At 36.2% G+C, this 18,879-nt stretch overlaps 1 protein-coding gene across 5 annotated transcripts in view; it reads right to left on the bottom strand.

Moving 5' to 3' along the window:
- The window catches only part of RFX7 (regulatory factor X7), a 141,250-nt gene that overhangs the window by 24,101 nt on the left and 98,270 nt on the right, over positions 1-18,879 (bottom strand). For all 5 annotated transcript variants that reach the window (XM_059890605.1, XM_059890606.1, XM_005211769.5 and 2 more), the window contains one exon: positions 18,211-18,333. In XM_059890605.1, coding sequence (XP_059746588.1) covers positions 18,211-18,333 — 123 coding nt within the window. The remainder of the gene's footprint in view (positions 1-18,210; positions 18,334-18,879) is intronic.

Raw genomic sequence — 18,879 nt, 5'->3', positions numbered from 1 at the left:
ATGTTGGTATGTCACTGTCTAAAGTAGTCTCTTATGATCCTTTGTATTTCTGCGGTATCAGTTGTACTATCTCCCCTTTATTTCTGATGTCATTTATTTGACTCCTCTCTTTTTCTCTTGGTGACTCTAGCTAACAGTTTTTCTGCTCTTTGTTATTTCCTTCCTTCTACTGACTTTGGGCTTTGTTCTTCTTTAACTAGTCTCTTGAGGTGAAAAGAAAGGTTTTTTGAGGCTGCTGTTGTTTCTTGAGGTAGGCATTTATCACCATGAACTTCCCTCTTTAACTCTACTGAGTACTCTTTATTGGAGATTTTTCCCTTTCAGCATTTTGAATATATTGTGCCAGTCCCATCTGGCTTATAAAGTTTCTGCTGACAAATCTGCAGATAATCTTATGGGGGTCTGCTTATTTGTAACTGGTTGCTTTTTCTTGCTGCTTTAAAGATTTTCTCCTTGTATTTAACTTTTGACACTTTAATTATAATGTGTCTTATCTCCATTTTATTAAGGTTTTTTTGCTGAGGTTTTACCTTATGCTTTATTTGGAACATATTCCTTTGTTTCTTTATTTTGCTTGATTTTGTGATGGTTTCTATGCAGTAGGTGAAACCACCATCCACTCAGTCTTGAAGGAGTACAGGAGATTAAACTCATTGTTCAAACCTGTCCTAGGTCTTGGTTTGGCCCTTAAACTTTTGTACTTGTCCAAGTGGTCTATTATATTTTTTAATAACTCCCACTACTTAAGTATGTACCAAGACCTATCAGGGCCCCAAAGAAGGGGATCTCAGCACCTAAAATCAGGCTGACTGAAGTCAGACCCTAGTAGCAGCTTTTAAAAGTATGCAGGTATATACAGGTCAGTGTGATCACAAACATAAGCCCTGCTGGCACCAGAGCCAAACAATCTGGAGGTGTCCCCTGGGCAGTTGCAAAAATCAGGGCTCCTGAAAAGAGTATAAGCACTTTTCTGTGAGACACTGGTGAGCTGGAGCAAGACAGAGGGAAAGAGGTGAGATTACCTCTGTTTCTTTTGAGTAGCTCCGTAGGCCACTAGACATACCCCAAACCTGAGGCCTGCCCCTTGGGCCAGAGCAAAAAAGCCTCTTTCACAGAAAAACTGGGGGGCTGTGCCCAAGTCTGCTAGCTGTTCAGTGTTTTGTTCACCAAGAATTATCACTCCAACTGCCACATTCCATTGGAATGGCCCAGGAATGCAAGCCCCGCTGACTACCAGAGCCAGTTAATTTAGCAGCATTCCCTAGGCAGCAGCTACAAAACCCAGGCTGCTAGATGTGAGTAAACCTCCCCTTGGGGGCATACTGGCACTCAGGAGTGTGGCAGAGGGAGAGCATGAAGACAGCACCAGCTCTCTGATGTCTCCGAAAAGGATTACAATCAGTCCCCAGATGCACACTTAACTTAGAAGCCTACCCCCTCAGGCTGCAGCCATCACAGCCGGGTAACAGGTTTCTTTCACAGAAAAACCGAGCTCTTGGGTCTGTGACTGTTGTTGTGCCTGGAGGTAGGAGTTATGAAAGAACTCTTTCTCTGTTGGTTACAGTTCCATGGGACCCAGGACTATAAGCTCCACTGGCACCCATCCCATGCTATGTAGATGTCTCCTCTGGCAGCAGCTATAAAAATCAGAGTGCCAGACAAGGGTATAATCTCCTTTTTGGATGACTGTTACAGTTACATTGGACCAGGAACACAAGCTCCCCTGGCCTCCAAAGGTAGGTTGATTCATGTTGATGTATGACAGAAATCAACACATATTGTAAAGCCATTATCCTCCAATTAAAAGTAAATAAATAAATAGATTGGCTGGAAATAATTTATGTAAAATAACTTAAATAGTTAAAATAAGAACTTTATCAAATTGCTTTTTATATAAAAATTTACAAGTTATCTTACCTTATCTTTAATTATATAAACTATGTAATTTATATAAATTATATAAACTGGACAGAAGTCGCAAAAATCAGGGAACCAGATACATGTAGCAGCTTCCTTCTGGGTGATAACTGGTATTCTGGAGCAGAGCAAAGGGAGAGTGCAAAGACAGCACATACCAGTCTATCCCTGGAGAGTGTTCCAGTTGTCTCCTACATGTGTCTTCAATTGGGTGTCTGGGCCCCAGGCTGATACTTTAATGTAAGTAGGTGACCCTCTTTCACTTAAGTCTGAGCAAGACAACTCTGAGCTGAACCCTGGGGCGGGTAAGTTCAAGTATGTGGGCCCTCCAATAGCCATTACTCAGAAACTTACAGTCTTATGGGTCTCAGGACATGAGCCCCATTCGCTTTCAAAGTTAGATGTTTTGAGGGCTTGTCTCTTAGGTTCAGGTCCTAAAACATGGGCTGCCCAATGTGGGTTTGAACCCTTTGTTTCTTATGAGAACCTCTAGGTTTTGAGTTCCCTCCTGATTAAAGGTTGGTGGCGTTTATGAGCCTCTCCTACCTTCTTCTGTGTGGTTTTCTTCCTATTTCTGTGACCTGTAGTCATCACTTAGCCAGCTTTTAGGTTTTTTAAAGAGGAAATTATTCTGTTTAGACTACAGACTCAATATGTCCATGGGAGGAGGTGAATTCAAGATCTTATATCACCATCTTGAACTATTTTCCCAGGTATTTTTTATGATACACATTTCATAGATGAGAAACTTGCATAAAGGGGTACATCTGGAATTCGGTCATCCAGCCTAATCCATTCATTTTACAGATAAGAAGCTTTTATTACTAACTAGTGAGTATAAGCAAACTGAATGCTTGGAAAGCAACCAAAACTATATCACTGAATTTTTTCTAATATTTATAAAGAAGAATTTATTAAAAAGTATTAATTTCTATTAAAAGTCTATTCCTTACCAAGACCTACAGTATTACTAACATTCATGTATTCCAGATGACAATAAAAGATATGGGAATTTAGAACAGTCCCAAAGACACAGTAGCATTATACTCCCTTACAAGTATTAAGAAAATGATGTATTTGCTAGCTAACACATAAATGAGGAAAAAGTAATATGGTCAAACATCTACTTAGCCTGAGCCTTTGAACGTTTAACAGTTGTTGAAATCCTCCAGTAATTTTAAGGTGCAATTAGATCTCTGGAGAGAAAACTCTTTGAAAGGGCTTAACCTTGATCACAAACAGATTTTATTTTTCTTATTGTTTCATGTTCTGGGCAGAACAATGATACACAGTTGAGTCTGAGGCATGGCTGAAGTTCACCAGGCTCTGGCATTTGGTAGGAACACTCAGAGAACACTGCAGAAGTACATAGTGTAAAGTACATGATGATTTGGTGTCCCAGAGAACAGAACAGTTGGAAAAGCAAGGCGTAAGTCTCTGGTTAGTTATAGCGTCTTTCAGTCTAGGTCCTGGAGAGAAATTAAGAGCTGTTAAACAGTACTACTAAGTTGAGCTTAGACTAAGATCAAATATCACCTTTCAAATTCAGCTGATAAATCTTATTTTTGTGGCAACTACATAATAAACAATTTATCTAAAAGATCAGTTTGAAAACAAAAAAATTAATTTAAAGAAGAGTTAAACTATCATATATATATATGTATATATAATATATATAATGAACGATCATGTATGACCTTACTAACCAGGTCTTTCCTTCTAATTTGCCTTTCCTTTTTTATGGGATTACTGGCTGAAATGACTTTAGGTATTAATCCCATGAAAAAGATTCAGTCATGATGAATCATGATTGATAATATTAAGGATATTATCCTGAAGTTTTAAAATTACTAATAAAAAACATAAACTTCAAGGTAGTCACTGATAAATCCTGAATAAGTTTGAGAAAAAAATTTGTGTCAATTTTTAAATAATAAAAAGTAAATATTTCTGCTTTTATTATTTCTTAAGAAAGACTTGATTTCTCACTATTGTTTATAAAACAGCTATTTAAAACAATTATCCTTTTGGTCAAATTGAACTGTAATTTTTTTTTAAATTAAAAAATTATACATATCACTTTGTATAAGTACATACTATATTAGTGTGCTTACTTTTATTTCTAGATTGTCTCGGTTTTAAATTTTAAATTAAATTAACTTCACATAAAATGTTCAGAGTATATAAATATAGTCTCTGCATACAGTTTAAGAATGAATGAAAAAACTGAAGCAGTGGGCTTTGATTCAATTAATTCTTGATTAACCATTACTGTTCTTTAAGTTTCTGCTCAAATCCGATTTTTATCACAATTTTCCTCAATAGTTTCAAATATTTCTGAAATCATTTTAGTAAAAGGATAAGTTCAGATAGGAACAAGGCTGTATACATTTAAAATACCCAAACAACTCCAACATCACTTTGTGTATTCACACCATTTTATTGATGAAGAAACTAAGGAATGGAGAAGATGATTTGCAAGTACATTATTAGTGAGTGGTTCTTTGTATCACCAATGAGGCAAGTAGAGTTTTATACAATGGGTATTCAATACATATATGTTGATGGGTAGCAGTACATCATTATCCTTCTGAAAAACATCGATCAGTTTCTGATTTAATCTGCTTCATAAAGTCTCAAATTAAAAAAATATATATATAGCTATGATGTAAACAGTATGGCATTCTTCTAGAAACCAAGTCAGCAGAAAATGAGGTGTGATATATCTACCTGCCTTTAATGATTATATAGAAGAGAAAAATAAACAAAGACTTAAATAGATTCTTCACAAGAAAGGATATCCAATGGGCCAAAAAGAAAAAAAAATTAAAAAGTCACTCAACTTTATTAGTCATCAAGGAAAGGCAAACAAAAAACCTAACATCCATACACAGGTTTCCCTGATGGCTCAGTGATACAGAACCTGCCTACTAAGGTAAGAGATGCAGGTTCGATCCCTGGGCTGAGAAGATTCTCTGGAGAAGGAAATGGCAACCTACTCCAGTATTTCTGCCTAGGAAGTCCCATGGATAGAGGTGCCTGGCAGGCTGAAGTCTGTGGGGTCACAAAAAGAGTTGGGCATGACTTAATGACTGAAAAACAACAATGTCCACACAAAGTAGAATGGAAAAAGAAATTGTGATATTCATAAACAGAATTCCAAACAGCAATTAGAATGAATGAACCAAAACTACAGAAAGCAAAATGACTGAATCTTACAAACATAATGTTTATCATTATATAATTTCATTCATATAATGTTCTAAAACAAGCAAAGCTAAACCATGGTGTTAGAAGACAGGAGAGCAGTTACTCTTGGCATGGCTGGGGTGAGATGGTGGGAAGGACAGTGACTGCAAGAGGACCAAGGGACCTCTGGGATGGTGGTGATGCTCAGTTTCTTGATACAGAAGCGAGTAATAGGAACATACTCACTATGGGAAAATTTATCTAGCTATACAATTACAAGTTGTGTACTTTTCTGTGTGAATGTTACACCTCAATGAAAGTTACATTTGTTGCTGTTGTTCAGCTGCTCAATCTTGTCTGACTCTTTGCCACCCTATGGACTGTAGCATATCAGACTTCCATGTCCTTCACCATCTCCCAGAGCTTGCTCAAACTCATGTCCACTGAGTCAGTGATGCCATCCAACCATCTCGTCCTCTGTCATCCCTTCTCCTCCTGCCTTCAATCTTTCCCAGCATCAGGGTCTTTTCCAATGAGTTGGCTCTATGCATCAGGCAGCCAAAGTATTGGAGCTTCAGCTTCAGCATCAGTCCCTTCAATGAATATTCAGGATTGACTTCCTTTAGGACTGACTGGTTTGATCTCCTTGCAGTCTAAGGGACTCTCAAGAGTTTTCTCTAACACCACAGTTTGAAAGCATCAATTCTTTGGCGCTCAGTCTTCTTTATGGTCCAACTCTTATATCCATACATAATAACTACTGGAAAAATCATAGCTTTGACTATACGGACCTTTGTCTGCAAAGTAATGTCTCTGCTTTTAATATGCTGTCTAGGTTTGTCATAGTTTTTCTTCCAAGAAGCAAGTAAGTGTCAGGGCTGCAGTCACCATAAGCAGTGATTTTGGAGCCAAGAAAAGAAAGTCTGTCTCTATTTCCATTGTTCCCCCATCTATTTGGCATGAAGTGATGGGACTGGATGCCATGATCTTCATATTTTGAATGTTCAATTTTAAGCCAGCTTTTCACTCTACTCTTTCACTTTCATCAAGAGGCTCTTTAGTTCCTCTTCGCTTTCTGCCATAAGGGTAATGCCATCTGAATATCTGAGGTTATTGGTATTTCTCCCTGCAATCGTGATGCCAGCATGTGCTTCATCCAGCCTGGCATTTCACATGATGTACTGTGCATATAAGCAGGGTGATAATACACAGCCTTGACGTACTCCTTTCCCAGTTTGGAACCAATCTGTTGTTCTAACTGTTGCTTCTTGACCTGCATACAGGTTTCGCAGGAGGCAGTTAAGGAGGTCTGGTATTCCCATCTCTTTAAGAATTTTCCACAGTTTGTTGTGATCTACACAGTCAAAGGCTTTAGCGTGGTCAATGAAGCAGAAATAGATTTTTTCTGGAATTCTCTTGATTTTTCGATGATTCAGCAGATGTTGGCAATTTGATCTCTGGTTCCTCTGCCTTTTCTAAATCCAGTGTGAACATCTGAAGAATCTCGGTTCATGTATTGTTGAAGCCTAGCTTGGAGAACTTTGGGCAATACTTTACTAGCATGTGAAATGGATGCAATTGTGTGGTAGTTTGAACATTCTTGGGCATTGCTCTTCTTTGGGATTGGAATGAAAACTGACCTTTTCCAGTCCTGTGGCCACTGCTGAGTTTTCCATATTTTCTGGCATATTCAGTGTAGCACTTTCACAGCATCATCTTTTAGGATTTGAAACAGTTCAGCAGTTGAAACAGGAGAAATGGAGGAATTCCATTACCTCCACTAGCTCTGTTTGTTGTGATGCTTCCTAAGGCCCACTTGACTTCGCATTCCAGGATGTCTGGCTCTAGGTGAGCGATCACACCATTGTGGTTATCTGGGTCATGAAGATTTTTTGTACAGTTCTTCTGTGTATTCTTGCCATCTCTTCTTAATATCTTCTGCTTCTGTTAGGTCCATACTGTTTCTGTCCTTTATTATGCCCATCTTTGCATGAAATGTTCCCTTGGTATCTCCAATCTTCTCGAAAAGATCTCCAGTCTTTCTCGTTCTATTGTTTTCCTGTATTTCTTTGCACTGCTCACTTAGGAAGGCTTTCTTATCTCTCCTTGCTATTCTTTGGAACTTTGCATTCAGATGGGTATACTGTTCCTTTTTGCTTCCCTTCTTTTCTCAGCTATTTGTAAGGCCTCCTCAGACAGACAACCATTTTGCCTTTTTGCATTTCTTTTTCTTGGGGATGGTTTTGATTACTGCCTCCTGTACAATGTTACAAATCTCATAAGGGTAATGGTGGTAATGGCGACCTCCTTCAAAAGGACTTATGCCAGCATGCCGCAGCTCCCAGGACTGTTGTAGTCAGTGCCTCTGACCCCGCGGCAGGCCACTCTCAATCCACACCTCCACGGGAGATTCCTGGACACTCACAGGAGAAGATGAACACACATCCTTCTACTGCACCATCTTATTCAGACTTGCTAGTCCCTCCCAATGGAAGCGTCCACAAGTCTCTTATCCTCATACATCAAAGGGCAGACAGAATGAAAACCACAATCACAGAAAACTAACCAAACTGATTACATGGATCACAGCCTTGTCTGACTCAATGAAACTATGAGCCATGCCATGTAGAGCCACCCAAGACTGATGGGTCATGGTGGAGAGTTCTGACAAAACGTGGTCCACTGGAAAAGAGAATGGCAAACCACTTCAGCATTTTTGCCTTGAGAACCCCATGAACAGTAGAAAAGGCAAAAAGAAATTTGCCTTTTGCTACTGGTGAAGAGAGAGAAAGCTCCAGAAGGAATGAAGAGGTTGAGCCAAAGCGGAAACAATGACCAGTTGTGGATGCATCTGGCAGTGAAGGCAAAGTCCGAAGCTATAAAGAACAATACTGCCGTACTGTAAAGAACAATAGGAATCTGGAATGTTAGATCCACGAATCAAGGTAAATTGAAAGTGGTCAAACAGGAGATGGCAAGAGTGAACATTAACATTTTAGGAATCAGTGAACTAAAGTCGACTGGAATGGGTGCATTTAATTCATATGACCATTATATCTTCTACGGTAGGCAAGAATCCCTTAGAAGAAATGGAGTAGTCCTCATAGTCAACAGAAGAGTCTGAAATGCAGTACTTGGGTGCAATCTCAAAAATGACAGAATGATCTTTGTTCATATCCAAGGCAAGCCATTCAATATAACAGTAATCCAAGTACATGCCCCAACTACTAATGCCGAAGAAGCTATGTTGAATGGTTGTATGAAGACCTACAAGACTTTCTAGAACTACCACCAAAAAAAGACATCCTTTTCATCATAGGGGACTGGAATGCAAAAATAGGAAGTCAAGAGATAACTGGAGTAATAGGCAAGTTTGGCCTTGGAGTACAAAATGAAGCAGGGCAAAGACTAACAGAGTTTTGCCAAGAGAAAGCACTGGCTCTTGGAGTTTTGACAAGAGAACTATGGACAGAGGCTCCTAACATTGTACAGTAATTAAAACCATCCCCAAGAAAAAGAAATGCCAGTGTATTAAAACAATAATCAATGTTTTGTTATGGAAAGATCTCTGGATATGTTGCTGAGTGAACAACTGCAAAGTAAAAAACCATGTAAATAGTATATAAAGAAAGCAGAAATAAAAATCTGTAATAGAGCTTACCTGTACACTGTCACAAAATATTGCCTGCATGACAGAAAAGAAACTAACATGATTTGTTGTCTACAGGGATAGAAAATGGATGGCTGAAAGATAAAGATGAGATGGAATTTCTTCTTTGTATACTTTTTATGCTTTATAGTTTATAATCATGACTGTAATCATCCAAAAATTAAATTAAAATCAATAAACTATAGCTTTTGATGCTTATAAGTACCTTTGACCCTTATAAGTACCTTTGACCCTTGAACAACCTGAATCTAAACTACATGGGTTCACTTACATGCAGAATTTTAAAAATAAATACTACTACAGTATTATAGTATCCTTGGATGGTTAAATTCCCAGATGTACAACCAAGGATATGGAGGACCAAGTGTAAATTTATAGTGGATTTTTGGCTGCTTGGGGTCAGCATTCCTAACCCCTGCAATGTTCAGGACTCAATCATATTCTATACTTCAATAGAAGTATCAAAGTACCCAAGTTCAGAGACATTGAATTCAAGGCTATTGAGTACAGCATTTTTAATAGTAGAAAAATCAAGAATTACCTAAAGGCTCACCAATAAAAGGAAAGGTATAAGCACACATAGACACAGATACAAACACATAGCATAGAATATTTATACTATAAAATATTGTGTAGCAGTTAAAAAAAACCATAAGAACTCTACATATACAGACAAGGAGAGCTACCTAACATATATGCTTAGTGATAAAATAGTAAGAACAATATATACAGTATAGTTTCATTTGAATCTTAAAACCTTATGAATAACTGATAGGACTCAGGTATACAGAAAACGAGAACAGAAAGATAAAACTTAAATACTTAAGCTTTAGGAATACTTAAATTTCAAGAAGATAGTGAGATGAAGGGGTGAATAAAGAAGATTTTAATTTGATGCTTCATTTTCAGACTGTTTTAATTTGTTATAATCAACACATAGTGTATACTATTTGCAGAATCAAAAAATATCTGATAAGAGGTTAATATTCACGATATACAGAGAACTCCTAGAACTCAACAACATAAAAACAACCCAATTCATAAATAGTAAAAGAATTTGAATACATTTCACCAGAGAAGATAGGCAATAGGTCTAAAGTATATGAAGACATGCTCAATACCACTAATCATTCAGGAAATGCAAATCAAATCCACAATAAGATAGCACCTCACATCCACTAAAACGGCCACTACCAAAAACCCCAGAAAATAGTAAGGGTTGACAAGGTATGGAGAAACTTACGCAGTGCAGTCATTATGAAAAACAGTATGATAATCCCTCATAAAATTAAAATAGAATTACTATATGGAAAAGACCCTGATGCTGGGAAAGACTGAAGGGTAGAAGGAGACGGGGACAACAAAGGATGGGATGATTGGATGGCATCACCAACTCTATGGACATGAGTTTGAGTAAGCTCCGGGAGTTGGTGATGGACAGGAAGGCCTGGCATGCTACAGTCCATGGGGTCGCAAAGAGTCGGACACGACTGAGTGACTGAACTGAACTGAACTGAACCATATGATCCAGCAATTCCAATTTTAGGCATATACCCCAAATAACTGCAAGTAGATCCTGAAGAGATTCTGCATAGCCATGTTCACAAAAGCATTATTCATCACAGCCCAAATGTAGAAGAGCAACCTAAGTACCCATCAGCAGACAAATGGAAAAACAAAATGGTGAATACACATAATGGAATATTCTGACACATGCTACAACACGGATGAACCTTGAAGACATTATGCTGATTGAAATAAGCTATTCCAAAAGGAGCATACTGTAGGATTCTGCTTCAAACTCAACAGACAGAAAAGCAGAACAGTGGCAGCCAGGGGATGGGGGAAAGAGAATGGTGAGCTTTCGTTTAATGGGTAAGAGTTTCAGTTTTGCAAGCAGAGTTCCCTGAATGTATGGTGGTGTGGTAGAACAATGTGACTGTACTTAGTAAGACCAAACTATAAACTTAAAAATGGTAAATTTTATGTGTGTATTTTATCACAAATAAAAATAAATGAATTCGTGTGGTTTTATAATAAGCAAAGACTAGTGCAAAGTTTTGTTTAAGTATCTATTTGGGAAGAGGGAGAAAAACATATGTTTAAATGGTAATTTAGAAAGCCAGCAGAAGACAGGATGATTAATTTTAAGTAAGTAACATCATCAGTCAGTGATTTTTCAACCTTTTCCTCCCTTCTTTAATGCATTTGAATTCTAAATTTCTTAGCTCTCCCCTCAGCTATAGTAGCTTGTTTTGGATGGCAAAAAACCAGGGGCTTCCCTGATGGCTCAGATAGTAAAGAATCTGCCTTCAATGCGGGAGACCTGGGTTCAATTCCTGTGTTTGGAAGACCCTCTGGAGGATGGAGAGGCCACCCACTCCAGTATTCTTGGGCTTCTCTGGTGACTCAGACGGTAAAGAATTCACCTGCAATGTGGGAGACCTGGGTTCGATCCCTTGGTTGGGAAGGTGCCCTGGAGGAGGGCATGGCAACCTACTCCAGTATTCTTGCCTGGAGAATCCCTATGGACACAGGAGCCTAGCAGGCTACCATCCATGAGGTCGCAAAGAGTCAGTCAAGACTGAGTGACTAAGCACAACATATAACACAAGTAAAACCAGACTAAAGATTATGGGTGGTGGAGTGGGGACTTAGAAGCCTGGATCCCTACTGATCACAGAGCTGGCGAAAGAAAAACTGACTTCCTTCTTCTTGTTGCAACTACTGTTCCCTGGATATTGCTATATGCAAATTAACTTGATATCTAATGGATGAGACTTAAAAAAAAACTGCTCTCACTACCTTAAGCCTCTAGTTCTAACTACTTTTTCTTTCTCTAACTCTTTAAAAACAAGTCTTTACTCAAGTTCTTTACTTACATCTGTTTACCTTTCATGACATTGAAATCAGGCTTCATTCCCTAGATAAGGAAACTGCTCTGGCAAGAGTCTACGGGCCTATTAACTGACTTTTTCTTGTCTCCCTCTTATTTGAGCTGCCCGAGGCACAGGAGATTGGGGTGAATTCCAGTCTCAAAATAATCTCTTTTCTTACATTATCACACAACATGGTTTCTTGTTTCTCTTTTAAATTGTACCTCATTTTTGAAAGTGAAAATGAAAGTGAAGTCGTGTTTGACTCTTTTCGACCCCATGGACTGTAGCCTACCAGGCTCCTCTGTCCATGGGATTTTCCAGGCAATAGTACTGGAGTGGATTGCCATTTCCTTCTCCAGGGGATATTCCCGACCCAGGGATCGAACCCAGGTCTCCCACATTGTAGACAGGCGCTTTACCATATGAGCCACCAGGGAAGTCCTAAATACCTCATTTTTGGAGGGCTCTTATTCCTAACTCCTAAATACCAATTCTCTCCTTAACTTTAGTTTCTCACTTCCTGCTGATGTTGTTTTTACTGCTTAAGTTTTCAGTGACCCTGCATGACCTACATGTGGAAGTAGTCTAACTTTTTCGGCCTGGTCTCCAATATCTTCTCCTGAACTCTGATCATAAGCCTCCCTGCATTAAGTACTGCACCTTCCACCTAGAATGCCCTTTCTGAATCCCTAGTCCACTTGGTAAACGTCTTAGTTTTTATTCAAGTCACCTCTTCTGTGATGTCTGATTTCAATTCACCAAGATGAACTAGTAACTCTTTCTTTGCACCCATTTCTTTACTGGTCTGTTTCTCTTATTTGAGAGTAGGAATTGTGTATATAATGCTCGGTGAATTAATACACTCAAATTAATTTATTTTTTAAAACTTTATTTTAATTTGTCCTTAGGAGTAGTAAAGTTGAAGTCTTAATAGTGTTAGCTAAAAGAAAAGTAATCAGTGCCTAACAACTGCAATGTATGCTGGGAGCAGATAAAAAAGTTAAGGTAGTAAGAGCAGTGATGAATTGATAAAGATTCAAGATATGGAGCAGCTGGGTTCATAGACATGCAGTTTCCATGGGCAGGGGGCGGGGAGTGGTTACTGGAAAGGACTGATTTTAAATTAGGAGACTTTGTTTGTTATGACTATAACATGTGTTGGTGTAGTTGACATAATTTGGGACCAGTCAGCCTTCTCTACAAATGCGTCAAATAACAGAACTAATACCTTTCCTGACACAGTATTTAGAATTCTAACTTTATTCTGCCACTGTACTATTACTGCTTTCTCTTATTACTGTAAAAAGTTGAGAAAGGAAAAATGAGCACTCTGTAAAGGGACTAGTGCTATGAAATATAGAGAAGTTGAGGAAAGACAAATTATCAACTAGCCCCTTGAGAATCAAGTCACTGGAAACATAGGGAAAAGAGAAAACCAGGATAAGGCTTCCTCTGTGAAACAGGCCACACCAAGGAAGCATAAAAAAAAAAACCACACCTGAAAAGTTGTAACTTAAAGGCTAGACAATGTATTTAGGTTAACAACTCAGACATTACAAGTATTAATGTAAATTTAAATGGTAAAAATCTTTTGCCAGTTTATGTCTTAGGTATATTTAATATACATATTCAGCTGTCAAATAAGAACATAATTTAATAATGTTGAAACTGATCATTTTTATGTTTTAGTTTACTATTTCTAAATAGTTAAATATATTTAAAATACAATTAAGGTTTGGAAAATGCTACTCCATAAACAACAGCATTTGGGACAAGTTTCTAGAGTTAATAGGGATTAATGTAAAAAGAGTTCAGCTTTAAGGTCAGAAATCCTGGTTTCAGATTTGTCCAGAACAGTTACTTCCGAATCATAAGGACCTCACTTATAAAGCAGGAATAATATCTGCTTTCATTTACTTTATACTGATGATATAACATTAAACAATATATATTTAAGAAATTTATAAATTCTGCCCACATGTTTAGGTCTGAGTTAGATTTTAAGCAGATGGAGAACATTTATATGCCATTTAACTCATGAAATGTCCACTATTTAAAGCTCTTAAATATGTTACTAGAATCTATTTCTAACTTCAAGGTTGTCCTCAAAATTTAAATTACACTGATTAATACAATAGAAATTACAAACTCACATGCATAAGTACACAAGAATCACAACTATATTAATATAGTTATAATAATTAATATAGTTATAATATAGTTTGTATTAATGGCTATATACAAACTGAAAAGCAAAACAATCATGTTCCTTAAAATATTAAATATATTAAAAAAAAAAAAAAAGGATTTGGACATTTGTGTCCCAGGAAACACTGTAGCCAAAGTTGTCAAGTTTATAAATCTGAACATTTGTGATTCTACTCAGAATGAAAGCAAACAGATTTTCAAAAATGCTAAAACAGGCTGCATATTATTTTGTAAGAAATGTACTTAAGATTAATGCTTGTGTTTCTCTATCATGCAGGAGGAAGAAGCAGCAGGAACTGTGGTTGCTGCCATCTCTGTTGCTAGTTGTGTGCAAACACCAGTGTTCTGGGACTGGTTCATTCACCAGCTTCTTCTGTCAGTCAGATTTCAAGACCAGAGACAATGTTAGATTACAACTTTTAGAAATGTAATAATGTGAACTGCCTAAAGCAAAATGATATAAATGGTGAGACTAAAAGGATGGACAAATAGACACTTATATTAGACTGATATCCAAGATGGGTTACAAATACTGGTATCAGAGAATTTAACATACATTTAATGTGACAAAGGATCTTTTTTTTGGTTGAGAACAGGTTTTAACTATCATAAAGATACACAATCATGAATGTTTTCTGTCTTGAAGAGACAGAAGCAAAAACCCATCAAAAATAAGAAATTGTGAGAAACATTACTTTTGTAAAAGATTAACTCACTACTTGTGCTCAACTAATAGACAAAAGAGCAAGGATTTTTTTGCAGAATTTGAATATTACAGCAAAGTAGTTTTAGTATTTATCAATATAAGCCAATATACAGTGCAAAAAAAGAGAATGTCCAGAAATATTTATAAAAATTCATAATGTGTTAGGCTGAGAGTAAACCTCAAACAATTACAAAAAATAAAAACCTGAATAAGCCACATTCTTTGACTACAATATATTGGGTAAGATGTTACGGAAAAACCCAAATGAACTTTTTGGCCAACCCAGTAATATAACTAGAAATTAAGTGCAAAAATGGAAAAAAAAAGTCCAACTCCCTCAAGCACATAAAAAGTTCCTAAGTATTTTGGTACAAAGGAGTAATCAAAGCTGTAATTGCACACTATTAGAAAGTAATGGTAAATGTAACAACTGTACCCATACCTAAGGAATACAGCCAGAAATATAAGAGGCAAATTCATAGATACAAATGTCTTTATCTTAAGTAGGAAGTCTTCTTATCTTTAGTAAGGAAAAAACCTGAAAAAAATCAGGATAACAAAAATAAAGACACCTAAAAATGAGACGGAATACAAAAAAAATAAAACCAACATATCAATCTTTGTTTTTTAAAAGAAAACCAATAAAAGTAAACTATAGCTAAGTATAATTTGAAAAAAAAAAAAAGGAAATTCAAATGAATAAAACTAGAAATATAAAAAAGTATACAACAGATAAAGAAGATACTGTTTGTAAGAGAATAGTATTTGTAATATCATGCCAATATATTTGAAAATCTGAATGAATTCCAGGAAAAACCAATGATCAAAATAGATTAATGAAGTAAAAAAATCTAACCAGGAAAAAATACAAAAAATTGTCAAAGAATTACCTCCAACAAAGCCTCCAGGCCTAGATGGTATTATAGCTGAGTTCTTTAAAACTTTCAAGAACAAGTAAGTCCCATGCTATATAAACTGTTCCAGAGCACAGAAAATTAGGGAAAGAGTTCCAATTCAGTTACGAAGCTGGCCTAACCCTGATATCAAAACCTGACAAAGATAGCACAAAAAAGAAAATTCACTTATGAATATAGATGCAAAGATCCTACAAAATATACTTGAAAAGAGAAATCAACAGTATGCTAAAAGATTACACATCCTGACATGCAGAAGACATTCATTCTAGGAATAAAAGAAGGGTTTATATTAGGTACTATCATTATACATCATATTAATAGATCATAGAAGAAGGACTGAATAATTTTAACAGATGCCCAAAAAGCATTCTGGTAAATTTCAGTATCAATTTCTCATAAAACAGCCAATATAAGTTAGAAAAGTGATTTCAAGCATCATAAAAAATTGATTGGTATGAAAATAAAACCATGGACATTTCTGAAATAAAGGGATCATGAGAGAAGGCTGGTCCTACCGCTGTTAATTTTTAGCTTTTTAAACATTTACTGGCTAAAATACTTAAAAATACTATGGTGTTAAAGTAAGAAGAGAAAAATACAAAGAAAGAAAACTGAGTCCAAAGGGCTTTAGTAAGATAAAAGGTACATTTAGATTAGTATTGTGAAAAAAAAATTTTATTATCAATAAATAAGACTGGGATAATTAACCATTTAGAAAAAATTAAAATTAGTTCCTTATCTTAAGGCATTTGTTTACAAAAATAAACATATATACTTGGTCCAGAAGGACTAAAGGGTTATGCATGAAAAATGAAATGAGTAACATCAAGGGAAAATACACATGGATTATTCAGCAGCTAGGGGCACTGGGAAGTTCTTTCTAAGCAAAATAGCAATTTCATAAGCTGCAAAGACGTAGACAGATCTGACTACGTATAAAAAACTAAAATTAAAGAATAAACAGTAATCTTGGAACAATTACATTTTAGTAGTTAATATCCTTAATATACAGTGGTTCATAAGCCAGCAATTCCAATTTTAATAATCTACACAAAATTATAGTCAAGAATATTCACTGCAGTATTATTTGTAAACAGTTTCCTCATTTAAGAATTGTATAAGCAGTGGGGTCAAAATTTGATTAAACAATAATAAGAAAAGAAGGCGTTAGAAAAAATAAAAAGAAGTAATAAGCCAAAATGTTTATTTTTAGGTAGTATGATTTACTGGTGCTAGTTTTCTTATACATTTATGACTATCTGTCAAACTTTCATGATGAATACATACTACTTTCATAATTAGAAAAACTAACACATTAGTCATCACTTTCATAAATACATGTGATTATCAGGCTTCAAAAGTTTCAACAAATATAAAAATTTGTAACAGTTTGTAAGTCAACTGTCTTTGCGTGTGGAAAGTCCCTTAAACCTTTTAGTTCTAATAATATCTTAATTTAGCATAAAAATACAGTTAAAAGAAAAGATACAGTCTTAGATTATAACTTCATTTATTCTCTCAAAGAGATTTTGATTTTAATGACTGTTAAAGGGATTGGTTTTCACATAAATATATCTGCCATTGCAATGAACAGAAATAATTCAAAATAAAGGTTTTTCAGTGAGTATTTAGAACAGAATCAATTTAAGACTTGTTACTCTATGTTAGGTTTTTATTCAGGAAACCTCATTAAGGTACTCCAAACTGGAAGATGACTAGTCCAAAAGGTCTTTAGAAAAAGGCTCTTAAAAAAATTATATATATATATATATGTATATATATATATATATATAAAATTCATATTCTTGAGGGTAGAAGCTGTGTCTTATTTATTGTATCCTCAGAACTTTACAGAGTTTGAGATGGCATGTAGGCGGTATTCAGCAGATTGCTATAGATTGAGAAAATGAACTTTACAGATTTGGGTCACAAGTACTCTTAGCTTTAATTTTCCTAAAGAGGAAACATCTAAAGCTGTTCAGTTAAACCTCGTACCCTTGATTTGTTTCAGACATGTCCCTTTAAACTTTCTCCAACTCTAGCACATTTCTTAAGGTGAGTGAATCAGAATTTTTAATGAGGATAGAAAGTTTTCTTTCTAGATACCAATGATCTTAGAAAGTGTCGTTCTTTTGCATCATACAAGGGTTAACAGCAGCATTTACTTGATACTTTTCTTCCAAATTGTGTAAGGACAACACAGAGAATCTCCTTGCTTTGATATTTCAATATTCAGAAAATTTTGATTTCATTTACTCTGCCAGAACACTCTAAATCAATTATAAAATGTTAAACAAGACTAGATTTAGGATCTCTTAATTTTCTCTAATCAGAAGGGCCCATTAGCCTCTATACTTGTGCTTACCACGTTTAAGTAAATTACATGTACAATCAAAACTGCCTGACTGTCTCCTATGTACAAGGCACTGAACTCCTTTGTCTGAGAAAATTCACAACATTCCATATACTTTTTTTCTCAGGTCTCTATGCCTTCAGATATCACTCCTGTCATCCAGAAGAATTTTACAGAAATCCTTTCACTCAGTAATGTTGTTCTTTATTATATACACAATGAGCGAAGCTTAGACATGGGAGGAATCTTACAGATGTCCAAGTTAAACTCTCATATACCAGCATGATATTCACCAATGATAAACAAATCATCATAGCCATAGTTAAGCTCTTTAATACATTGTATGCCAGACATACACACATACAACTTACTTGTACTCATCATAGACTTCCTGTTTGGGCAGTGAAGTCTCAGGATGCTCCTCTAGGGTATTTCGAATCCAGGAGAAGGCATGCATCTGCTGTGCCCGACTAGATGACATGGCATTCTGATCACTAATCATAAAACAAGAACATATTTTAGCTGAAACAGACGGCAATTCACTGATAATTTTTGAGCCAGGCCTAAATGTTCCACTAAAGGACTGTGTGTAAACACACTATAAATGATCAAACCAAACTCTGGGCTTAGAGTATATGCCCAGCTTTCCAAACACAAATTGTCCACCTATGGTTGTGAGCCATTTTCTATACCTAGTGTTCGGCTGAAGTTATGGCCCTGTTCCATCCCCTACCATTGTCTCTAAAACGGCAGAGGTGATGGAGTACTGAAAACATAAGGTATTTGTTTAGCCCACAACTCCCTCTAAGGGGACATCTGCTCACTTACTTGCCTGTTCATTTGCCTAAACTTATGAAATCATCGAACTACAAAATGAAAGTTATCGAAAACATTGTTTATTTTCTATTTGCTTAGCATTCTCAAGTAACTACCCTAAAATTTTACTTTCTATGCTTTGGAATGGAATTCACACTCGAGAGATCCTGACAGGACAAATCTCCCTCCATGGGCCTTCCTGTAATTGGCCCTCCTCTCCAGAC

Source organism: Bos taurus, chromosome 10 (assembly GCF_002263795.3).
Source record: "Bos taurus isolate L1 Dominette 01449 registration number 42190680 breed Hereford chromosome 10, ARS-UCD2.0, whole genome shotgun sequence".
Classification (NCBI taxonomy): Eukaryota; Metazoa; Chordata; class Mammalia; order Artiodactyla; family Bovidae; genus Bos; species Bos taurus.
The sequence above is the reverse complement of the archived record's forward strand: the minus strand, read 5'-3'. Positions and strand labels throughout refer to the sequence as shown.